The following is a 24,611-nucleotide window of genomic DNA, read 5'->3' as shown; positions in this document are numbered from 1 at the left end:
GGCTTTTCCTGCTTCATCCCTCATCACCCACACAGCCATCAGCCACACTCTAAGCCATTTATTCAACGACCCTATAAAGTATACCCAATACCTCAGACTGCTTTTGGCCCCTAGACTAGACCCTCATTGCTCCAGGCATGGGGGGCCGTGCACCTTGACAGAGTCAACCAGGGCCAGTGGCCTGTGGTCACAATGTCAATGGCTATAACCGCTTCATCTGCCGCCGCTCCTGTCGGCGCTGCCGTTTCTCATTGTGCTCTGGTGCTGGGGTGCCACTGTCTGCAGTGAACCAGGGGCCCAGCACATTCACCCACAGGAGGTAAAGGGCCCGGCCTGGAGCCTACAAGAGAAACGGTAACTTGAAGCAAGGTGCAGGGAATAAAAGATGGGGAGGGTTAGATGCCCCTTCTTGGGAGCGTCCCCAGCCCACGTACCAGAAGCCAGAAGGACCAGACATAGAGAGAGAAGCAGCTGAGCACCTGCACAATGGCTGTCAGTAGGATCACATCCTTAAGGTGCCTGTGGATAGAAATAAAGCTGCCAAAGACAGCAGATGGGCCCCAGTTCAACTCCCTTCCACCCTTTTCAAGTTGCAAGTAGCTGTGCTTCTTGGGCTATCTGGGCTCCAGCCCTGGGGCCGCTCACCTGGGCTGGCGGTGGGGGACACTCACTCTGCCATGCCCTGCTCCATGTTGAGGTCCATGCCACCATCCATCAGGGCCCCATCCTCAGAGAACGCTGCCCGTGCCATCGAGCTCATAGAGTGATAGCTGGCCCCATACACTGCCAGACTAAAGCCCAGGGCCAACTGCAGAGCAAGAATGAGGGTATCAAAGGTCAGCCACTGACCCTATGCACTCATCCACCTCCCAGGATGGAGATACTTACCCAGGCCCAAAATGAGGCAGATGAGTAAAAGAAGACCAACGTCACAAGACAGTAGATGGCCTGCAAGCAATCACAGGATCAGGTTGGGGTCAGAAGGTACCTCCAAACCATGGGTCTCCCTCAACTCTGACCAAGAATTAGGCCAGGCTGTGGGATGAGCAAGGTTGTTCTTACAGGGCTGAAGAAAGGGCCCTGCTCCCTGAATCCCAAATATCCAGACTCTCCTCTAACACCCAACTCAGCCCAGGAAAGAAGCCTTTGTGTGCTTGGAGGTAGGAAGGGCTCTTAAATTCAGCTACGACTCACACCTTCATTTCCTTTGTGTTTTACTAGTCAGTACTTTCTCTGTGCCCAGATCTCTCATTTCTTTTTGACTGGAACTCTCTTCTACAGCTTTTTCGGGTACCACTACTTCTCACCAAGCAGTGCTGAGGACTAGGGGACTGACTATAAGCTGGCATAGAAGCAAGGAGGCAGGCACTTACATTGGCCCCCAGTATGATCCTCAGGTAGAACTTCAGGGTCTCTTTGTTCTCTTCAAATATCTGCTTCTTCCCTCTCGTGCCCACTTTGCCCTTGGGCTGCAGAGGGATGATGAGATGACGTCAGGAGGCCACGGTCCTCCTCATTCTCCCCACCAGCCGGGTTAGCTATAGAGCTCCAGCCGCAACTCAGCCAGGTCCCCGTAGTGCTGAAACCTAGCACAATCCCTGGGATGTCCACCCATCCTCCAGTCCATCCTATCTAGGGGCTGACGCCCTCTCTCCAGCACCCACAGCTAGGATCGCCTCCTGCTCGCCCTGGAATAATTCAACCCTAAGCTAATACCGCCTCTGGATCCCGTGGTAGTCTAGCTTTAGGCAACGACTCTTCCAAGGGCGGAGTAGAATGATGCCTCCCTCAGGCCTCCGCTGGCGTAGTCCCGATCTGGGCTAACGCCCATCTCAGGTCACTTATATCTCTGGCCTGCTCTGGTACTGATGCCCAAGCCGCTCCGGCACTAGTCCTGGTATGGTCCTGCGCCGCCCTCCCCCAGCCCAGTTCTAGTACGGTCTGGCCAGGGGATGGTGCCCCCCTCCGGCCCACCCCGTATCCCTTAATGTCCTTTCTCAGTTTTCACTCTCACAACCCCTGGAGAGCTTGGCTGGTGCGGACTCCGCCCTACACATCCTCCTTACCGCCATGGTGCGAGGCAAATACTCAGCCCAGGGAACAAGGGAGAGCGACCGAATCTGCACCACATCTGCAGCAAATGTACTTCCGGCGCAGACCAAAGTGGTCAGAGTCTGGGACGGAAATAGGGCTCACTTCCTTCCCAAACCCCTCCCCAAAGGGGCGAGACTACACTTCCCAGAAAGCCTTGCGCGGGGGGGGGGCGGAGGCGGCAGGGATGCGATGGCGGAGTCGCTGCCCCTGGAGGTGAGAGGAAGCCGCCCTCAGGCCTAGCTCCGGACAGGCCCCGCCCTCGGGGTCCCGAGCTTTGGGGAGGGGCTGTCAGATAGCTAGCCCGGCCCCTCCAGCCTGGCGGAAACGACCTGCCCTCCCGATCCCGCGACCTTCTAGCTCTGGGTAACGGCTACTCCTTTGGGCCACTCTGTCCCTTTAGCTTGAGGGACCGTCCTCCCCTTCCCTATCGGCCCCAGGAGATAGCTGCCCTGTCACCTCAGCAAGAACAGGCCCTCTACCCATCCCCTTCCCTTGAGGTGGCTGTCTCCTCTCCGCTCAGTTCTGGAAGATGTCCGCTCCATCTCATCGTCCCGAAGGGTAACTGATCTTATCCCCATTGGTCCCTTGGGATGATCTCTCCATTTCCTACGCCCCGACAGAGACGGCCGCCCCCTCTCCCTGGCAGTGGGAAACAGACTGCTCCCTACCTATCAACTGCAATGATCTCTGAATTCCTTTATCAAGGATAGGCCTGTTCCCCATTCCTAGGCCCCTAGTGATGGCCGCCTTTACCTCTTTCACTCCATGGGATGTTTGCTCCTTCCCCTTAGCCAGGGGCAAGACCACTCTGCCCCATCTGCCGAGGAGATAACAGGTTTTGTCTTCAGTGGCCTGTTGAAATGGCTTCTCCATCTCTTTTGTCCTGAAGGTTGGCAGCCCCCTCTCTCTGCCCATGGGAAACGGGCCACCCTTTCCCACCGGTCCTGGAATGATGCTCCCTATCCTTAGCAAAAATAGGCCTGTTCCCACCCCCTTTAGCTTGCAGTGCTATTCCTTTCCCCCTTAGCTTTAGGGGCTATTTCCATCCCCATAGACCCCATGAGTGACCAGTCATTATCTCCAGTAGCCCCCTTGAGATGGGACTCATGGGATGGCCACTCCATCCTCATCACTGCCTCCTCTCATCCCTCTAGAAAGGCCACCCTCTTCTTAGGTCAATTAATTGTGTCCCTCCCCCACTCACCCCAAGGGATGACAGGTTTGTTCCCCTCTCCCTTTGCTCTTGGGCTGGCTGCTTAGCCCCAGAAGACAAGATGGCCACTGTCTTAACTCAGCTCAAACAGACTTCCCTGCCTCCCTGGAGGGATTGGGACATGGTCAGTCCCAGTCCCCATCAATACTGTCTTCCCTATGCCTAGCCTCCCTGGCTCAGAATTCTATTCTCCCAGTCATTGTCCTCTCAGTAATGACTACTTTTATTTCCCTGACCCCTTCCCTGAGCATACTCTTGGTGAAAATAGAGGTAGAGGACTGGACTGCCCAACCTTAATTTAATCCAGTAAGCACTGGCTGAGCACTGTGCCTGCGTGCTTGGCATCTGAGAAGGGAAGGAGAGATCACAATGGGTTGGTGAAGTCAAGCTTCAGGAAGGGGATCCCAGGGAAAAGGCCCGCATAGGCAAAAGGAAATAGACATGCTATGTTTGTAGGGCAGTAGGGAGACTGGATTGGGGAAGTTCGGGGACCAGCGAGTCCAATCAGCCACAGAGACCTGGCAGTGCTGATCCAGGAGTGAAGACTGTCCTGAGAGTACTGGTGAACCCTGAAGTTTTACAGCAGGGGTGAGCTGACACTGAAAACTGTTTTATAGGAAAAATTAACCTTGTGACAGTGTGCATAATGTATTAGCAAGGATGAACTTGGAGGTAAAGAGTTCAGGTGGGACATTGTGGAAGGAATCAAGGTTTGAGGTGGTAGAAATCTGAGCTACTGAGGTGGGAAAGTTGCAAAAGTAGAAATTTTAGTAACAGCAATCCAGCAACCATTTATGGAACATCTAGTTGTCACACACACACTATATATATGTAAAATTTAATCCCCATGAGGCTATGATCTAGATTTTTAAAAAGTATCCCTATTTTATAGATATAGAAACAAACCCAGACAGGTCAAATACCTTGTTTAAGGTCACACAGCAGCATGACAGGAAGTAGTGGAGCTGGAATTTGAATGAGTCTAGGTTAGCCTGGCCTAAAGCCTGTGCATTACACTTGTATCTAGGAGCAAGGGACAGAGGGGTTTGAATAGTAGAAAGTGTTATCAGGTAGATGCACTGTTGGCATTGAAAGGGGAATTTGGGAGGAGGGGCTGTTTGGGGCGGAGGGTAGAATATGAGTTTTGGTTGAGATTAAAGTGATGGCTAAACATTTGCATGGACAATTGGCAATATGGACTAGCACTTGGATAATAGGACAATATGGGAATATTGAATTGTTGGTTATTCCTGTGTTGGTAAACAGAAAACCAAAAGACCCAGGTCTGAGCCCTGGGAGCCACAGAAGAATCCAAAAACGAGGCAATTGGGATGCAGGGAGGAAGATTCCAGAAGAAAAAAATATTTAATATCAAATCATTCTAGACCTCACTGGCAACCCCTTCCCCAGTCCCATTTAGGACCTTGAACCTCACCACCCCCTAGGTGGGGGAAAGGCCTGAGCCTCCCAATCTAGGTCTTGCTGGGATCGCATCTTAACAACCAGTGGAGAGGGCATGGTGGCAGTGGAGAAGATGGAAAAAGAGCAGGGTCCCAGAGCCTGAGCCATGAGGGCAGGAGGACCAAGCATGACTTCCTGAGGACTAGAGTGAGCACACCTGGCCTGCTGTGCTCTCAGTCCTATGCAAGACACTTGACTGTGTTCTTCAATTCTCACAATAACCCATTTAAACCTCACTACAATTGCCATTTCGCAGATAAGGAAAACAAAGTTCTAGAGGTCAGTTGGCAGAGTAGAGAGTTGAACTAGGTTTATCTGGCCTCAGTGCCCAGGCTTTTTCTACTCAGCTAGGTGGGAAGTTTGATTGTTATCAGTCAGTGAAAGCCTTCACCCAGCTCAGGAAAGGTTTGTTCACAGGAAAGATACCTGAAGCCTGGAGCGGGGAAGTGAATGCTTTGTGAAACTTCACGTCCAAGATAAAATAGAAGCCAGTGCTCTGGTGCCCTCAGACCCATGGTGCTATCAGCTGGAGTCGGTTCCAAAGACCTCCCAGCTCTGACAGTCCCCAATGCCCTGTCTTTTCCCCTCAGATGCTCACATATATTCTGAGCTTCCTGCCTCTGTCAGATCAGAAAGAGGCCTCCCTCGTGAGTTGGGCTTGGTACCGTGCTGCCCAGAATGCCCTTCGGGAGGTAAGGCACCCACCCTCCCCCGTCCCACCCTCGGGTGTTTCTCACTTCAGCTTACTTGTGGCCCTGCTCATATGTCTCCATCCATCCATCCGTCCATCCATATATGCTCATATATGCACATGTATACATACATTCATACGTACTTGGCTCTTGGTACAGTGCTAGGGCTACACAGACGAATAAGACACAGTTCCCTAAGGAGCTCACATTCCAGTGAAGGAGAAAGACAAGTAATATGAATGATCATGCTATTGTGTGCTCAGTGCTATGACACTGGGAAGAAACAGTTTGAAGGGGACGGCCGGGCACAGTGGCTCACGCCTATAATCCCAGCACTTTGGGAGGCCAAGGCACATGGATCACCTGAGGTCAGGAGTTTGAGACCAGCCTGACCAATATGGTGAAACGCCGTCTCTACTAAAATTACAAAAATTAGCTGGGCGTGGTGGCATGGCGTGTGCCTGTAGTTCCAGCTACTCAGGAGGCTGAGGCAGGAGAATCGCTTGAACCCGGGAGGCAGAGATTGCAGTGAGCCGAGATCGTGCCACTGTACCCTAGCCTGGGCAAGAGAGTGAGACTCTGCCTCAGAAAAAAAGGGTTTGATGGAACATGAAGAAGGACATCCAGAGGAGACTGGCAGCATCAGGGAAGGCTTTCTGAAGGAATAGGGTGAGAAGAAAGGTTGAGCCCTGTGATCAATAATAGCACAAGTGAAGGCACCATGGTGTGGAATAGTTCTGGAAACAATCGCACAAATTCCGTGTGGCTGGAACTGAGTGAGACATGGCAGGAGACGAGGCTAGAATGGGGTCAGGCTGCAAGCTGGCAGATGTGCCAGGCAGCAGAGTTTGGCTTTCTTCTGGTGACCATCAAGGAGCCCGTTAGGCAGGCAAGTGACACAGCGTGATTTGTATTAGAACTCTGCAGTGCAGAATGGACTGGGAGAGTGAGACAGCATAGGGAGGAGGCCAGCCAGGAGGTGAATGCAGACATCTGGGCTAGTTTAAAAGGCAGGCAGTGATGGCTCATTGTTTTAATTTTGATTTGTTTATTAGTGAGGTTGCACTGTTTTTCTCATTAGCTCACCCTTCGTATTTCCCCCTTTTGTTTATTCATGTTCTGTATCCATTTAACTATTAAGGTCTTAGTATTTTTCTGTTCCATTTGTATGGACTTTTTCTTTTTTCTTTTCTTTCTTTTTTTTTTTTTTTTTTTTTTGGAGATAGATCTCGCTCTGTTGCCCAGGCTGGAGTGCAGTGGCACTATCTTGGCTCACTGCAGGCTCTGCCTCCTGGGTTCAAGCAGTTCTCCTGCCTCAGCCTCCCAAGTAACTGGGATTACAGACACCTGCCACCATGCCCAGCTAATTTTTTTTTTTGAGATGGAGTCTTGCTCTGTCACCCAGGCTGGGGTGCAGTGGTGCAATCTCAGCTCACTGCAACCTCCGCCTCAGCAATTCTCCTGCCTCAGCCTCCCAAGTAGCTGGGATTACAGGTGCTCGCCACCATGCCTGGCTAATTTTTGTATTTTTAGTAGAGACAGAGTTTCACCATGTTGGCTAGGCTGGTCTCAAACTCCTGACTTCAAATGATCTGCCCGCCTTGGCCTCCTAAAGTGCTGGGATTACAGGCATGAGCCACCATGCCTGGCCTGAAATATATTCTTAGTATGTTTGCCTTTTAATTTGATTTGTAGATATGTGCTTTTATTTATGAGATACGGAAATTAAATTTTTTGGTATTTAATATATATATATATATTTTGTGTGTGTGTGTGTGTGTATGTATATACATATATATATATATACTTTTTTTTTTTCGAGACAAGAGTCTCACTCTGTCGCCCAGGCTGGAGTACAGTGGCACCATCTCAGCTCGCTGAAACCTTTGCTTCCCAGGTTCAAGCAATTCTCATGCCTTAGCCTTTCAAGTAGCTGGGATTACAGGTGTGTGCCACCACACCCAGCTAATTTTTGTATTTTAGTAGAGATGGGGTGTCGCCATGTTGGCAAGGCTGGTCTCGAACTCCAGACCTCAAGTGATCTGCACCCCCTTGGCCTCCCAAAGCGCTGGGATTACAGGCGTGAGCCACTGTGCCTGGCTTCTTTTTTTATTTGTATTTATTTATTCTTTGAGATGGAGTCTCGCTCCGTTGCCAGGATGGAGTACAGTGGCGTGATCTCGGCTCACTGCAACCTCCGCCTTCTGGGTTCAGGCGATTCTCCTGCCTCAGCCTCCCGAGTAGCTGGGACTACAGGCGCCCGCCACCCCGCCCGGCTAATTTTTTCTATTTTTAGTAGAGACGGGGTTTCACCATGGTCTCGATGTCCTGACCTTGTGATCTGCCCGCCTCGGCCTCCCAAAGTGCTGGGATTACAGGCGTGAGCCACCGCGCCCGGCCCCAGCTAATTTTTATATTTTTAGTACAGATGGAGTTTCACCATGTTGGCCAGGATGGTCTGGATCTCTTGACCTCATGATCCGCCCATCTTGGCCTCCCAACATGCTGGGATTTCAGGTGTGAGCCACTGCACCTGGCCTCTTTTTTAAAATTTAATTTAATTTTTAATTAAATTTTTTAAAAATTTCATTTGTTTGTTTTTGAGAAAGGGTCTTGCTCTATTGCCAAGGCTAGAGTGCAGCGCGCAGTCACAGCTCACTGCAGCCTCGACCTCACCAGGCTCAGGTGATCCTTCCACCTCAGCCTCCTGAGTAGCTAGGACTACAGATGCATGTCACCACGCCCGGCTAATTTTTACATTCTTAGCAGAGACGAGATTTCACCATGTTGCCCAGGCTCATCTCAGACTCCTGGTCTCAAGAGATCTGCCCACCTTAGCTTCCCACAGTGCTGGGATTACAGGCATGAGCCACCATGCCTGGCCCAGAAGTTAAATTTCTCTGTTGTTGATTCTGAACATCCTTTTCTTTTTTACTTCTTCCATTGTTTTCTAAACTTAATGATTCCTTGTCCCGTTATACTGTTCTTCTGTTTTTCTTAAATAGACTCTTACTTAGAGCGGTTTTAGGTTTACAGCAAAACTGTCTCTTCTGCTTTCTGGTTTGAATTTTTGTGTTAATGTTTTTATTAGTAAAATTTATTTAGATTTATGTTATGAGGTAAGAAGCTAAGCTGATTAATTTTCAAAGAGCCCAAACACCATTTACATCTAATCTTCTCCTTCTCTGGTTGGAATCCTCTATCCCATATTAAATATGGGTATATAAGTAGATTCTGTTTATACAGTGTCATTGATCTCATTGTCCAAAGGAATTTGATTTTGGTCATGTTAAAAGTTTGAAGTGTGAGGATCTAGATGTTGAGATCCACTTGGTAGTTGCATTTCTGAGTGAGGAATTCAAGAGAAATGTCTGGGTAATAAATATAGATTTGGGTGTCATTAAAGAATGGGTGGCCGGGCACGGTGGCTCAAGCCTGTAATCCCAGCACTTTGGGAGGCCGAGACGGGCGGATCACGAGGTCGGGAGATCGAGACCATCCTGGCTAACACGGTGAAACCCCATCTCTACTAAAAAAATACAAAAAACTAGCCAGGCGAGGTGGCGGGCGCCTGTAGTCCCAGCTACTCGGGAGGCTGAGGCAGGAGAATGGCGTGAACCCGGGAGGCGGAGCTTGCAGTGAGCTGAGATCCGGCCACTGCACTCCAGCCTGGGCAACAGAGCGAGACTCTGTCTCAAAAAAAAAAAAAAAAAAAAAAAAGAATGGGTGGCAGTTGAAGCCACAGATCTGAGTAACTTCCCCCAGAGAGAACATGCAGAGCCACAGAAGTGCAGGCCACAGAGAAGCCCCAGGGGAGGACACAAGTTCAAGGGCACAGAAAGGAGGAGACACCCAAAGAGGGGAATGAGGAGATCCCAGAGAGAGGAGGGCACAGACATCAAAGGCAGGAGAGCATTTAAAGGATTGAATGAGGCCAGATGTGATGGCTCACGCCTGTAGTCCCAACTCCTCAGGAGGCTGAGGCAGGAGAATCTCTTGAAACAGGGAGGCGGAGGTTGCAGTGATTCAAGATCTAGCCACTGTACTCCAGCCTGGGCGACAGAGCGAGATTCAGTCTCAAAAAAATAAATACATAAATAAAGGATTGAATGGATGATTAACAACGTCAGATCCCACAAAAAGCCCAGCAAAATGAAGAACAAATAGTGTCCATGAGATTTGTTATCCAAGGAGGCCACCAATGGCTTCAGCGATATTTGGCATCTGAAGAAAAAGCCAGGTGGATTGAGGAGTGAATGAGAGAAGTAGGAAGTGTAGAGCGTGACCTCGTTGGCAAGAAATTTCTCCATGGAAAGAAGGAAATAAATAGTGCAGGCCAGGCACAGTGGCTCACACCTGTAATCTTAGAACTTTAGGAGGCCAAGACGAGTGCATCACCTGAGGTCAGGAGTTTGAGACAAGCCTGGACAACATGGCAAAACCCCCTCTACTAAAAATACAAAAATTAGCCAGGCATGGTGGTGGGTGCCTATAATCCCAACTACTCTGGAGGCTGAGGCAGGAGAATCACTTGAACCCAGGGGTGGAGGTTGCGGTGAGCCGAGATTGCTCCACTTCACTCCAGCCTGGGTGACAGAAAGAGACTCCTTCTCAAAAAAAAAAAAAAAAAAAAAAAAAAAGAGAAAAAGAAATAGGGCAGAAATGAGAAGTTTAGATGGATTTGACAAAAGGATTCTCTTCTGGAGAAATCTGAAATGTGTTTGGATTTATCAGGGAGACTGGGCGCAGTGGCTCACACCTGTAATCCCAGTACTTTGGGAGGCTGAGGCTGGTGGATCACTTGAGGCCAGGAGTTCAAGACCAGTCTGGCCAACAAGTTGAAACCCCGTCTCTACTAAAAATACAAAAATTAGCCAGGCGCAGTGGTGCGTACCTGTAATCCCAGCTACTCGGGAGACTGAGGCATGAGAATCTCTTGAACCTGGGAAGCAGAGGTTTCAGTGAGCAGAGATCACACCACCGCATTCTAACCTGGGTGACAGAGCAAGACCCTGTCTATAAATAAATGAATAAATAAATAAAGCTGGCCGGGCGCGGTGGCTCACGCCTGTAATCCCAGCACTTTGGGAGGCCGAGACGGGTGGATCACGAGGTCAGGAGATCAAGACCATCCTGGCTAACACGGTGAAACCCCGTCTCTACTAAAAAATACAAAAAACTAGCCGGGCGAGGTGGCCGGTGCCTGTAGTCCCAGCTACTCGGGAGGCTGAGGCAGGAGAATGGCGTGAACCCGGGAGGCGGAGCTTGCAGTGAGCTGAGATCCGGCCACCGCACTCCAGCCTGGGTGACAGAGCGAGACTCCGTCTCAAAAAAAAAAATAAAAATAAATAAATAAATAAATAAAGCTTCAGGGTGGTCCGGTGCAGTGGCACAAACCTGTAATCCCAGCATTTTGGGAGGCCAAGGCGGGTAGATCACTTGAGGTCAGGAGTTTGAGGCCACCCTGGCCAACATGGTGAAACCCCATCTGTACTAAAAATATAAAAATTAGCTGGGCATGGTGGCGCATGCCTGTAATCACAGCTCTTTGGGAGGCTGAGGCAGGAGAATCGCTTGAACCTGGGAGGCGGGGGTTGCAGTGAACTGAGATTGTGTCACTGCACTCCAGCCTGGGCAACACAGCAAGACTCCATCTCAAAAAACAAACAAAACAAAACAAATCAAAACAAAAACATCCTGGCTAACACAGTGAAACCCTAGCTCTACTAAAAAAAAAAAAAAAAAAAAAAGTGCAAAAAATTAGCTGGGTGTGGTGGCGTTCACCTGTAGTCCCAGCTACTCGGTAGGCTGAGGCAAGAGAATGGCATGAACCCAGGAAGTGGAGCTTGCAGTCAGCCGAGATCGTGCCACTGCACTCCAGCCAGCCTGGGCGAGACTCCGTCTTGAAAAAAAAGAGGCCGGGCGTGGTGACTCACGCCTATAATCCCAGCACTTTGGGAGGCCAAGGCGGGTGGATCACAAGGTCAGGAGTTCAAGACCATCCTGGCCAAGATAGTGAAACCCCGTCTCTACTAAAAATACAAAAAAGTTAGCCGGGCGTGGTGGCGGGCACCTGTAATCCCAGCTACTCAAGAGGCTGAGGCAGAGAATTGCTTGAACCTGGAAGGAGGAGGTTGCAGTGACCTGAGATCGTGCCACTGCACTCCAGCCTGGGTGACAGAGCGAGACTCTGTCTCAAAAAAAAAGTAAATAAATAAATTAAATACATAAATAAATAAATGCTTCAGGGAGTCACTAGAGGAGGGGTGAAGTTTGAAGTTTGGGGGAGGAGAGAGGTCAGGTGTGGAAGATGGTGGCAGGGACAGGCTTCCATATACCAAGCTTGTCTGGGATAGGATGGAGAGGATATCACCTCTTCCGTTTTTTTTTTTTTTTTTTATGTGTGTGTGTGTGTGTGTGTGTGTGTGTGTGTGTTTCTTTTTTGTTTTTTCAGCATCAGTTTGGTGAAAAAAAGGATGTCACCTCTTCCTGAGGAAGCAGAGAGGTGGGAGTGGAAACATGGAGCTATTTGCAGAGAAGTTCCTCAGAGGCGGCTCCTTCCTCAGCAGCCCCTTTGCTCAGTGGATTTGGAGACCAGGTTGTCTCAGGAGGAGAGTGAAAAGAGACATAGAGGTCAGGGCTTCAGCAGAGAGGACTGGAGCAGTCACAGGACAGGAGGAAGATGGAAAATTACCAGAGACACATGGAGAGTGTATGGGCAGCCTTTCTCAAGTGTTTCTGCTGTGCCAGGCACTGTGCTGGGCACTGGCAAGGCAAAACTGAGGAAGGCACAGGGCTGGGGAGTGTGTAGTGAGCACAGATGAGTCAAAAGAGGCTGGGGTGCTGCATTTGACGTCTGTGTGAGGTACATCATGGGTGCAGAGAAAAGATCAGAAAAGACTCCATGGAGAAGGAGGTGTTTGGCCTGAGACTCGAGAGAGTAATAAACATTCGCCAAATAGACCAATAGGAGAAGGTGAGGGGTGAGACCCCCTAGAACAGAAAAAGCAGCTGAGCAGAGGCGTGCGGTACAGGACAGTGGTCAGAAGTGGCAGCCTCAGAACCAGGACTAGGAGGAAAGGGAACGGGCTTGGGAAGAGCTTGACTGAAGCCCTGGGTCCTAGAAGGGCTTGAATGCTTGCTTAGGAAGCTTAGCCTGTGTCCCGGAGGCGTGCGGAACTGGCAGAGGGTCTGGAAAGCACAGGCAGAATCACCTTTTGGAAGGGTCACCCGGTGACAAAACCCAGGGTGGATTGGAGCCAGAGAAACTGGAGGCCAGGACCTGATAAGGAGGAAGCTGGCATCATCTGAGCTTAGAGTAAGGGGACCTCAACTAGGCAGAAGCAGTGAGATTGGAGCAGAGGGACAGATTGATTGCACCATATTAGGAAAACAGAGTAGAAGGGACTTGGGTTATTGTGGATGTGGGGAGTGAGGGAGGATTCTAGAATCACTGTCAAATTTCCCACTTGGGTGACTGAATAGAGGGTGGGGAGAGTTTAGAAGGAGCAGAGTTGGAGGATGGGGTCATGAATTCAGATTTGGGCGTGCCGCATCTCCCTCTGGAGAGAGGTCAATCAGGCACTTGGCTCCCAGGGTCTGGCGTTCAGGAAAATGATGTGGATCGGAAAGACAGTAGTTGGAATGATGGCCCCATGGGGCAAAATGCAGTTGGCCAGGGTACACTTGGAGGGTCGCAAAGATCGTGTGCATATGTGCGCGTGCACACATGTATGTGTGTTGTTGGGTGGAACAAACCACGGGGAACCCACTCATCTGTGGACTGGATCTCTGTTCTTTGCTGACCCCAAAAGAGCCTGAAGAGGAGCAGGCTAGAAGGTAGCAGGAAAGCCAGGAGGGCAGAGTTGCAGAACCCCAGTGGGAGATGGCATCAAGGGGAGTGGTTGCTGGCCATGCAGAGCAGGAGACATGGCAGAGAGATCCCTGGTGGGAGGTCTGAGGTGAAGCCCCCACATGTTGGTGACCTTGCTGGAAGGGAGCCATTGCCAGGAATGCATGATCCTGGCCGGGCGCGGTGGCTCAAGCCTGTAATCCCAGCACTTTGGGAGGCCGAGACAGGCGGATCACGAGGCCAGGAGATCGAGACCATCCTGGCTAACACAGTGAAACCCCGTCTCTACTAAAAAAATACAAAAAACTAGCCGGGCGAGGTGGCGGGCGCCTGTAGTCCCAGCTACTCGGGAGGCTGAGGCAGGAGAATGGCGTGAACCCGGGAGGCGGAGCTTGCAGTGAGCTGAGATCCGGCCACTGTACTCCAGCCCGGGCAACAGAGTGAGACTCCGTCTCAAAAAAAGGAATGCATGATCCTGTGGGGACCAAGGTGGAGGAGTGAGCAGGTGAGGCGAAGGGCAACAAGTGGCCGGACAGCAGGCATGCCTGTGCCTGTGTGCTTCCAAGAAGTGTGGCTGTAGAGGGAGGGGAGAGAGGAGAGACAAGAGGAGGGGGTGCAGGATGAAAGGAGGCTTTTATTTGCAGTTTAAGACTCTGGGGTGTTTGTGGCCTCTGAAGAAGGAGCAGTGGAAAGGAAGAAACAGCAGGGTTCTCAGAGGAGAAGGTGCAGTGGGTAAAGGAGGCCAGAAGAGGTCTTCTGGAAGCAAAAGAGCAGGAGAAGGAGGAAAGTTCAGATGGGCCCTGCCTGGAGGCAGCTGGTGGACATGAAGAGGGGAAAGGGAGGGACTTCCCACTTGATGGCCATCTCTGAGAATCCTGGGTGAGGGAGGGTGTATCAGTAGGACCAGGAGCTGGAGTGGGAGGGGCTTGGAGAGAAAACTTGTCTGGGGTGGGAAGTGAGCAAGGAGGCCATGACTTCCTGGGCGGAGTTCTGTATCCCTGGTACAGACTCAGAGGAGGCAGCTGGTCTCACCAGTCCTGGCCAGGCCAGGAGAATGGGTACAGCAGCATGACTGAGGCAGGGCAACAAGGACCCCAAGGAGATGTCATCACAGGCAAAGCCTCATGGAGCCCAGCAAAGATGGGGCAGTCAGAGGAGCCCAAGGGGGGCAGCCAGGCCCTGAGGCGCAGATAGGATTGGAGTAGGGGTGAGGGCTGGACGAAGGAGATGGAAGCCAGAGTCAGTGTTTTAGAGCGGGAGCTGCTCCAGCCAACTATGCTCTCCAGATAGAATGCGGACAGAGACAGATGACAGAGCCTTGGGATAACCAAAAACAAGAAAAAGAGAAAAGGAATGTTGACAAAGACCCTTTAGTGCCTCTGCAAAACTCAGCCCCACCTAGGCTGGGAGCACTGGAAGGCCAGGCCACAGGTACCTGGCATCACCCCTACCATGTGCCCGAGAGCACCTGCGGGACCCTGCAGGCAGGAACCATCTCCCAGGGCTCAGGCATGGGCAGGTGGATACTGAGGCAGTACCAGTTAGGTGCCAGTTAGGTGCTATGGAAGACACAGGCCCAGCTAGGGTAGGACACTGGTCTTGGGGACTTACTGTCCCTGACCAGTCCCAGCTGTTCCCTTAATCCCAATTTTCTCAAGTAAGGATGCCGGCAAAGGCAGCACCCTCCATATACACCGGCCCTGTCCGTTCCTGTGGGGAGCCCTGGCTACCTGCTGCTGGTTGGTCCCCATGAAGCAATAGCTGAAGAGAGCTCTTTGCGCCCTCCCCTTCCGGAGGGATTGATGAAGTCCTGGAGCAGCCTCTGTATGACCCACCAGTCTGACTCCTCTCTAAAGACCAATGCCCTGGGTGCCAGGGCATACATTTCCCAACGGCCTCCTGGAGAACAGGCATGGTAGCTTTGGAGTCCTGTACTAGGCAGGATGAAGGGCCATTTTCTCTGTCACATGGCTTTCCAAGTCTGTACACAGGCCTGCAGTCTCAGTTCAGGGCTTCACTAGGTAAAACAAAACCCTGGTCTCCCACAGACAAGGTACATACATCAGGCCGGGTGCGGTGGCTCAAGCCTGTAATCTCAGCACTTTGGGAGGCCGAGACGGGCGGATCACGAGGTCAGGAGATCGAGACCATCCTGGCTAACGCGGTGAAACCCCGTCTCTACTAAAAATACAAAAAACTAGCCGGGCGAGGTGGCGGGCGCCTGTAGTCCCAGCTACTCGGGAGGCTGAGGCAGGAGAATGGCGTAAACCTGGGAGGCGGAGCTTGCAGTGAGCTGAGATCCGGCCACAGCACTCCAGCCTGGGCGACAGACCTAGACTCCGTCTCAAAAAAAAAAAAAGGCACATACATCACTTGTAGCAGATTCAGAGCATTTCCCAAATGATTTTGCGATTACTCTTTTTTTTTCTTTTTTTTTGTTTTTTGTTTTTGAGATGGAGTCTCGCACTGTCACCCAGGCTGGAGTGCAGTGGCAGGATCTCGGCTCAGTGCAACCTCCGCCTCTTAGGTTCAAGAGATTCTCCTGCCTCAGCCCCCAGAGTAGCTGGGATTACAGGTATCTGCCACCATGCCCGGCTTTTTTGTATTTTTAGTAGAGATGGGGTTTCACCATGTTGGCCAGGGTGGTCTTGAACTCCTGACCTCAAGTGATCTGCCCGCCTTGGGGCAAAGTCCAGGGATTACAGGCATGAGCCACCATGCCCAGCCAGCGATTACTCTTAAGAGGCCAGCATCAGGAAGGGAGGACACCAGGGGGCAAGGTGCTCCCTCTGTAGATGGGGCAGCAAGAGCTAGAGCATGTGGCCATGCAGTCCTCTTTGGGTGGGTCTAGAAGCATCTTCCCAGGGCCCAGGAAGGGGGTGTCCTATACCAGGGCCAAAGTCCAGAACCCAGAAGGCCTGCTTCAGCCTGCTGCTGTGCCCTCACACAGAGAAATATCCCTGAAAGGATGTTCCTGGGCTCCAGCAGGTTATTTATTTATTTATTTAAGCTGGAGTCTTGCTCTGTTGCCCAGGCTGGAGTGCAGTGGCACGATCTCAGCTCACTGCAACCTCCGCCTCCTGGGTTCAAGCAATTCTTCTGCCTCAGCCTCCCGAGTAGCTGGGATTATAAGCTCCTGCCACCACACCCAGCTAATTTTTGTATATTTAGTAGAGATAGGGTTTCGCCATGTTGGCCAGGCTGGTCTCGAACTCCTGACCTTGTGATCCACCTGCCTTGGCCTCCCAAAGTGCTGGAATTATAGGAGTGAGCCACCACACCCGGCCAACTCCTGCAGTTTTAAATCCACGTGACCTCAGGAGCAGGTGACCTCAGGAGCAGACCTCAGGAGGCACCTCTGAGGTGGCTTAGAGGCTGCTCCCATCCCACCAGCAAAAACGGTGGGGCCCGGAAATGGTCTCAAGCCTCTTCTGTACCCCCAGAGCTAGAAGTCCTTTAAACCAAGCCGTGCTTCTTTATCAGGTGGCCTTGCTGCCAGGAGCCAGCCCTGGACTTGGGCCCTGGGGGCACTGCCAGAGCCTTCCAAGGTCTTTTGTCCGCCTGGTTCATAGGGAGGCAGTGGGAGAGAAGAGACCCTTCCTGGCCAGCCAGGCTCCAGAATGAAGGGAAGGAAAGAAGTCAGGCTGAGCCCCTGAAGGTGCTGTGCCGCCGGAGCTGGGGCCTGCAGGACTTTCAGGGGTTCCTCAGTGATGTGTGAGTTGGGGAAGGAGGTGCTGCCTCACAGCCAGCTCTGCCCCAGCTGCCCCAGCTAGTTTCCTCTCATCTGCATCCGATGGAGTTGTCTAGCTTGCAGGGCTTGGGAATGGCTGGAGGTATGCCCTCCATTCCTCTCTGATGTTTTATTGCCCTCTCCACCCTCACACAGTGGGATCTTCCCAGCCTCCCTTTCACCTGAGATCCCTGATCCACTGCCCACGAGGAGACCTGTGGTGAGTGCCCCTCTCATCTGGAATGACCATGTTCCAGAAGTAGGGGCTGGAAGGGGAACCTGGCTGACCCCTGGTTCCTGTGAAAGAGGCCAGGAGCTGGTTCCTGTCTCTTACACTGCTCCTTCCTGTCATTACAGCCATGGGTGCCACTTCTCTCTGGCAGAAGCCAGGCTGGTCTCTCCACACCTAGGAATGCGTCCTGTGTTTCTTAGGAGAATCCTGTTGATAAGCATCTTGCAGGAGCACATCCTGTGAGTCACTTCTACTTTTTGCATTCCTGTTTTTTTTTTTTTTTTTTTTTTTGAGATGGAGTCTTGCTCTGTTGCCCAGGCTGGAGTGCAGTGGTGCAATCTCGGCTCACTGCAAGCTCCGCCTCCCGGGTTCACACCATTCTCCTGCCTCAGCCTCCCAAGTAGCTGGGACTACAGGCGCCTGCCACCATGCCCGGCTATTTTTTTTTTTCATTTTTAGTAGAGATGGGGTTTCACTATGTTAGCCAGGATGGTCTTGATCTCCTGACCTCATGATCTGCCTGCTTTGGCCTCCCAGAGTAATGGAATTACAGGCGTGAGCCACCGCACCCAGTCTAATTTCTGTATTTTTAGTAGAGATGGGGTTTCACCATGTTGGCCAGGCTGGTCTCAAACTCCTGACCTAAAGTGATCCACCCGCCTCAGCCTCCCAAAGTGCTGGGATTACAGGTGTGAGCCACCATGCCTGGCTTGGATTCCCTTTTGATGATGGTCTGTGGGGTACCAGCAGGGAACAGCAGGTTGTTTTTGCAGTTACTGACAAGACAGGTTTAGGGGAGCTTTCTTTTCTGCATCAGGACCATGTTGATTCATACAAGAGCCCTCTTTGAGTACCACTTGCCTGTAACATGGGCAAGAGGTAGGGAGATGGGGCAAGGATTTTAGAATCCAAGCCCTCCTCTCCCTCTCCCCAAAGATCTGTTCCACACAAATTTTACCAATTTCCCTTTGGCTCACTCCAGTGCAATATCAGGAAAAGTTATTTGAAGATATCTCCTTAGCTGGGAGCTCCTAAATGCCTGCACAAGCCAACTTATTCCCACCATGTAGCCCTGGCTTGTCTCTTGGGTCCCACCCGGCTCCAACTGTGCACTCCCCATTCTCACTCCCCTGTTTCTCTACGCACAGCCAGCTCAACTTCCTTGGCACGGGTGAGGTGTGTTCTGTTAGCTCCCATGCACGGAAATGGGAGGCTTCAGTGTCCTTACCTTGACAGATAGATGTCCTCTCCGGAGATATGCTGCAGGGATCACAAGCACATCTTGAACGCTGGAGCATCCAGGGCCCAATACCAGGCAGCTCTATGCACACACATGCACATGCACATACATACACAGACACATACACATATATGCACATGCACACATTTTTGCTTAAACACAGAATACAGTTTTCACATTTTGCTTAAACAGAGAATACATTTTGCAAACATTCATGTGACAGACTCTCTCAGGCCACCAGGGGACTTAGGCCTCACTGCCTGCCCCAGACCTCTGTCACCTGGGCCATAGAGGGTTGTGGTGAGTGACACCTACCTCACTTCTCTCGCCTTCCACTCTTCAGAGGGCTATGTTCTCTAGAAAGTTGGGGAAGCTGGCTGCTTAGCTCATGTCAAGTCCCTGGAGTAGGAGGCTGAGTCCATGGATCTCAGGGCCTCCTTCTGAAAGTCCCAAAGGTTGGGGTCTGGCATACTTTGCCCTCCCACGCCCTGGGGACTTCACTGGGTTTCCTCTAGGTCCCATCTCAGCCCTCCTGTGCTCAGCATGCCAACTCCCCACTCTGTCCCCGCCCCTCCCTCAGCATCCCGTCCTATCCATCACTAACCTTCCTGCCTTCCTCTGATGGTCATCTCATTTGAACCTCAGCTCCCACTTCCTACCCATGCCCAACTTGACCACACATGATACCACACACCACGATGGGTCCCCGTTGTGGAAGGGCCCTTCCTTGACCTGCCCTCAACCTCTGGCCAGTGACTTGTCACCAAACCCAATGCCCAGCACCCTCTGAAGCCAGAGGGCTACCCCCAGGCCTGCTGCTGCTCCATAGACAGATGTGCGATACAACATCCCAGTGTCCTCTGCCTCCCTCTCGGCCATCAAGAGCCTGGGCCTCAGGGGCATCTGCTGCATCAGCCTGACCAACGTGGATGGCTCTCCGGCTTCGTACCAAGTGCTACAGTCTGTTGCTTACCACCTGGGCCCACACCTGCAGAGCTTGTCCCTGGGTGGAGGCAGCCCCACAGAGGCCTCCTTTGTGGCCCTGATCCTGGGATGCCCAGCCCTGTGTGTCCTTGATCTCAGTGGCTGCAACAGCCTCTTCACCTCTGGCACACTGCTGGCTCAGCCCGAGATGGCACAGAGCGTCCGGCAGGCCTTGAGCGGCCTCCGTGAGCTCAACCTGGCTGGCCTGCGAGACCTGGCTGACCTCAGCTTCAACCGGCTCAGCAGCTGTGCCCCCAGCCTGGAGCGCCTCTCCTTGGCATACTGCCACCTCACCTTCGAGCTAGGCCCAGTCCGAGGCTCCATCAGCCCCCAAGACTCCTCTCCCTCCCAGTTCTCCTTCCGCAACCTGCTGCGATTTGTGCAAGAGCGGGCTGGCAGGCTGCGTGCCCTGGACCTGAGTGGCACTGGCTTACCACCCGAGGCCCTGCAGGCCCTGGGCCAGGTAGCTGGGCTGCAACTGCAGGAGCTGAGCCTGCACAGCTGCCGGGACCTCTCCACAGAGGCTGTGGCTACCCTGTGCTTCCAGCAACCAGGCCTTACCTCCCTGGACCTCAGCGGCTGCTCAGAACTGACTGATGGGGCGCTCTTGGCCGTGAGCCGGGGCCTGCGGCACCTGCGGCGCCTGAGCCTGGGGAAGCTGCAGCGGCTGACAGACGCAGGATGTACAGCTCTGGGTGGCCTGCGGGAGCTGCAGAGCCTCAACATGGCCGAGTGCTGCCTGGTGAGAGGGCGGGAACTGGCCCAGGCCCTGGGCTCTGTGCACGGGGCTCCATCCCAGCTGGCCTCCCTCAGCCTGGCCCACTGCTCTTCGTTGAAGGTGAGCTCACCATCATCCCCTCCCTTCCTCTCCAGGGCTGAGGACAGCGGGAGGGGGAACCGGGGTGGTGGTGGGCCTGTGGCACCAGGAAGGGACTCCCCAGTGTTCATGCCTATGATTGGCAGTTAGAAATGTACTTGGGACCCAATCTGGAGGAGGACAAGAGCCTAGACAGCTGCTGCTGCTGCCAGCACATCTCCCCAAAGCCCCCATTGTGGGCCTAGGAGGTCCAAGTGGCCAAGGTGACCCAGCCCACAAGGCGGCCAACAGCTCACATGCCAAGTGCATGTGGTCTGGGGAGGGGCGCTAAGGACGAGTGTTCCGAAGCTGGGAGGGCTGAAGAAAGGGGGTGATGGGCAAGGAAGGCAGGGAAGGAGCACTGAGGAAGGTGTTGGCACAGGGCCTGTGAGGGTGATGTGACAGGAGCAGCAGGGTCATTTCGTAGCCAAGGCCAGGCCCTTTAGCGGGGCTCAGCGCTGTCCCTCTGGGTGGCGCCCCTGTCTTGGCAGTGTCAGTCTGTCCCTCTTTAGTGGATTATTTCTTCAGCCTGTCCATTTGACCAGGGCATTCCCAACCTAAAAACCGTCTCTCCACCTTGTTACCCTCCAAGTGTCTCTCTTCCTGGCCTTACTCCTCCTTCTCTTTGGCACCAAGCATGTCAGATATGTGGTACAACATCCCCGTGTCCTCTCAGCTGCTGCCTCCAGGCCTCACGTTCTTTTGTCCCTCTGTGCCATCTCGGGCTGAGCCAGCAGTGTGCCAGAGGTGAAGAGGCTGTTGCAGCCACTGAGATCAAGGACACACAGGGCTGGGCATCCCAGGATCAGGGCTACAAAGGAGGCCTCTGTGGGGCTGCCTCCACCCAGGGACAAGCTCTGCAGGTGTGGGCCCAGGTGGTAAGCAACAGATTGTAGCACCTGGTACGAATCTGTTCCCCTCTGTGCATCTCTCTACAAACCAGCCTCCTCTACTCTGCCCTTAGCTCCTGCTCCCCATCCCTAACTGCCCTGTCAGCTGGCAGCTCTACCTCCATCTCATACTTCTGGTTCCAATTCTAGAGGGAGCGACTCCGATTGGCTTAGCAGAGTCAACTGGCTGGTCCAGTGAGCTGTGGTCTGAGGTGGCCTCATTCTCATTCACTCTTTTGGCAGGGGCTGGGAGCATAGGCAGGGTGGCCACCCTAGGCCCTGCCACTTGCATCCTTCCTGCCCCAGCCACAGTCCAGGCCTTTTTCCTGCAGCAACCCCCATGGCCCACCCTGCCCACTCCCACCTTTCACTACCAGCACAGGGACCATGTTGCTTCCTTCCTTGGACCCTCTGGTAGCTCCCCTCCCTCCCTCCTGCCTGTGGGGTGAGAACCTTGAACAGACCCTTCTTAGCTACCCCTGCCAGGCCAGGTGGCATAGGCAACCAGCTGCTGCTCCATCCTGTCTCCTCCCTTCCTCCCTCCTAGGACGCTTCAGTGCTCTCCATGATCCCAGCGCTGGGCCTGAGCCTCAGGGTGCTAGACCTGTCCTCCTGTGTGGCCCTCACCAACCGGACCCTGCAGGCCATCTGCACCTACCTCACCCACCTCTCAGTCCTACGCCTGGCTTGGTGCAGGGAGCTGTGTGACTGGGGGCTTCTGGGGCTGGAGGAGCCTCTGCAGGGGACCCAGGTGCGGGACCCTCGAAGTCTTGGGAGGATGGGGTGGCCCCTGGGCTCAGCTGCCCTCCTGTCCCTTCCAAGTCTCTCTATAGGAACATTTAAGGGCAAACTCAGGAGGAACCTGAGAAGCAAGGGCTTCTTCCTACAGCCACGCCCAGAGCTGGAGCATCAGGCCTCAGGCACCAAGGACCCCTGTCCCGAGCCACAGGGCCCCTCCCTGCTCATGCTTCGGGCCCTGCAGGAGTTGGACCTCACAGCCTGCAGCAAGCTGACTGATGCCAGTTTAGCCAAGGTGTGGGGCTGTGGGTGCGGGTAGGCTGAGGATCTTGGGGCTGAAGTCAGGGGTCTGGGCCAACCCACTTTTTGCTTGGAAAAAAGTTGACCTTGGAGTTCCTTTTTCATTGGCTTCTGCTGCCTCTAGTCATGCCCTGGCTGGGGTGGGAGGATCTGGAAAGGCCAAGGCTGTGGGCTCCAGTGGCATTTACTTCTCCCCGACCCTCCCCATCCGTGTAGGTGCTCCAGTTCCCCCAGCTGAGGCAGCTGTCCCTGAGCCTGTTGCCAGAACTTACAGACAAGGGCTTGCTGGCTGTGGCCGGGGGCTGTCCTAGCCTGGAGCACTTGGCGCTGAGTCACTGCACCCGCGTCAGTGACAAGGGCTGGGCCCAGGCAGCCAGCTCCTGGCCGAGGCTGCAGCACCTCAACCTGTCCAGCTGCAGTCAGCTCACAGAGCAGTGAGTGTGTCCGATGACACTGGGCAGATGGAGCCACAGTGCAGGGGCTGGGCTGGGTCCCACGCCGGGCCAGACACTCATCCAGTGGCCTCCCCACAGGACACTGGATGCCATTGGGCAGGCGTGCAGGCAGCTCCGGGTGTTGGATGTGGCCATGTGCCCTGGCATCAACATGGCCGCCATCAGACGCTTCCAAGCCCAGCTGCCCCAGGTGTCCTGCGTCCAGTCCCGCTTCGTGGGAGGGGCTGACCTGACCCTAACACTCTGAGGCCGGGTCAGTAACCAGCCCTGCAGCACAGCCTCCTTGACTCCCCCAGTCCCCAACCCTGGCCTTGACCTGGCTTGCCTCTTGCCTCCCTCTACTGCAGACCCTCTAGGACTGGGGGTGGGGCCAATCCAGGCAGCCCAGAGGGAACTTCCCGCCACACCACCTGACAGTAGCCTCTTTCCAGCTACACGTGGCTGCCACAGGCCCCTGGAAATGCTAGCTGCTTGTTTGCCGTCACAGGCTCCTGCTCTCTGGCCAAGCCCTGGGCGGGAGGCCAGGCCCCCAGCAGGCGGGGTCTGGTGCTGGGAGGAGCAAAGCCCCTGCCTCTTGCCTGCCCTCTTCTCAGACCTAAGGCCCAGCTCCACCTACTCCTGTGGGACTCTCCCAGCACCCTGTGTGCACTGAGCTTCAGCAGCTGAGCCCAGGTCTATGTTGTAAACCCTAAGATTAAACATTCCAGATAGTACCTCCTTGTCTTAAATTCTGACTAAAGGGCCCCTCCCCTCCCAACTTCAGCTGAGGGCTCCCGCCCTGGCCTGACACTCCTAGCATCTTCCCCACACAGTAGGAGACCCTGCAGGCTTGGGTGTGTCCTGAGGCAAAGGCACAAGCTGTGTGCTTGTCTCAGCCAGATTCCAGGAACTACCGATGAATGATGCCTGAGTCAATGAGGCTGTCCTGAGGGGGAAATAAGAGGAAAAGAATGAAAGAGGCCAGCATCTCTGGGTGAGAGGGTCACTAGAGGTCACCTAGTCCAGCCCCTTCAATGGTGCTGGTGACTTCTCCATGGCAGCTCTGGCCCTTGGTGTGTCCCCGCACCTCGTCCGTATTCGTGTTCACTGGTTGTAGCAGCGAGCCAGGGCTCCCTCGGTGCCTGCAGGGACTGTGCTTTATGTGGGGATTCAGAGGGGTCAAAGCTTTCCCAGCCCCAGGGCCAGCTGGGGAGGCAGAGAAGCCAGCTAGCAGGGACAGTCCAGCGTGCAGGGTGCGGGTGAAGAGAGAGACAAGCACCTGGGACCAGAGCCCAGGGAGCAACAAATTGGGCTTGGAGGGTCCAGGAAGGAATCAGGGCAGTGAAAATGGCCAGAAGAAAGGAAGGGGGTGATCCAGGTAGAAGGCACTGTGGGGGTGCACAAAGGCAGGCCACAGCTGTCACTGAGGGGGTAGTCTAGGCAGGGAGGATGCCAGCTCAGACCAAGCATCAAGAACACTGCAAGCCACAGGTGCTCAGGTGAAAGGGCTAAACCACGGTATGTCTGTGACTCACCTGGCTCAACTCAGGTTCAGTCATGGAAACTGTGGCCATTAACCCATGGACATGGATAGGGTGACATCAAATATATGGGATGTATGTGTGTGTGTGTATGATAAGATTTATATCGGGCCGGGCGCGGTGGCTCAAGCCTGTAATCCCAGCACTTTGGGAGGCCGAGGTGGGCGGATCACAAGGTCAGGAGATCGAGACCACAGTGAAACCCCATCTCTACTAAAAATACAAAAAAAAAAAAAAAAAAATTAGCCGGGCGCGGTGGCGGGCGCCTGTAGTCCCAGCTACTCAGGAGGCTGAGGCAGGAGAATGGCGGGAACCCGGGAGGCGGAGCTTGCAGTGAGCCGAGATCGCGCCACT

The 24,611-nt window shown here is 53.4% G+C and overlaps 2 protein-coding genes across 6 annotated transcripts; one reads left to right on the top strand and one right to left on the bottom strand.

The window, feature by feature from the left end:
- Positions 1 to 43: 43 nt before the first annotated feature.
- TMEM208 (transmembrane protein 208) lies at positions 44 to 2,598 on the bottom strand. The gene is made up of 7 exons (XM_050774967.1): positions 2,551 to 2,598; positions 2,067 to 2,174; positions 1,374 to 1,469; positions 889 to 948; positions 672 to 808; positions 435 to 519; positions 44 to 340 (listed from the first exon to the last, which is right to left on the bottom strand). Exons 1-7 carry the CDS (start codon positions 2,575 to 2,577, stop codon positions 203 to 205), a joined length of 651 nt encoding a protein of 216 aa, XP_050630924.1. The 5' UTR covers positions 2,578 to 2,598; the 3' UTR covers positions 44 to 202.
- Positions 2,214 to 23,450, top strand: LOC126945011 (leucine-rich repeat-containing protein 29-like). 5 transcript variants are annotated; one of them, XM_050774941.1, is made up of 7 exons: positions 2,214 to 2,307; positions 5,359 to 5,460; positions 19,398 to 19,466; positions 20,046 to 20,336; positions 21,792 to 22,277; positions 22,499 to 22,716; positions 22,816 to 23,450. In XM_050774941.1, the coding sequence occupies exons 1-7, from the start codon at positions 2,284 to 2,286 to the stop codon at positions 22,982 to 22,984; spliced, it is 1,359 nt and encodes a 452-aa protein (XP_050630898.1). In that variant the 5' UTR covers positions 2,214 to 2,283; the 3' UTR covers positions 22,985 to 23,450. The 5 variants fall into 5 exon arrangements, with proteins under 5 accessions (XP_050630898.1, XP_050630900.1, XP_050630899.1 ...); XM_050774942.1 differs by having other exon boundaries at positions 2,248 to 2,457; XM_050774943.1 differs by lacking the exon at positions 19,398 to 19,466.
- The last annotated feature ends 1,161 nt before the right edge of the window (positions 23,451 to 24,611 follow it).

Source organism: Macaca thibetana, chromosome 20 (assembly GCF_024542745.1).
Source record: "Macaca thibetana thibetana isolate TM-01 chromosome 20, ASM2454274v1, whole genome shotgun sequence".
NCBI classification, from domain to species: domain Eukaryota; kingdom Metazoa; phylum Chordata; class Mammalia; order Primates; family Cercopithecidae; genus Macaca; species Macaca thibetana.
This window is presented reverse-complemented; position numbering and strand designations above follow the sequence as displayed.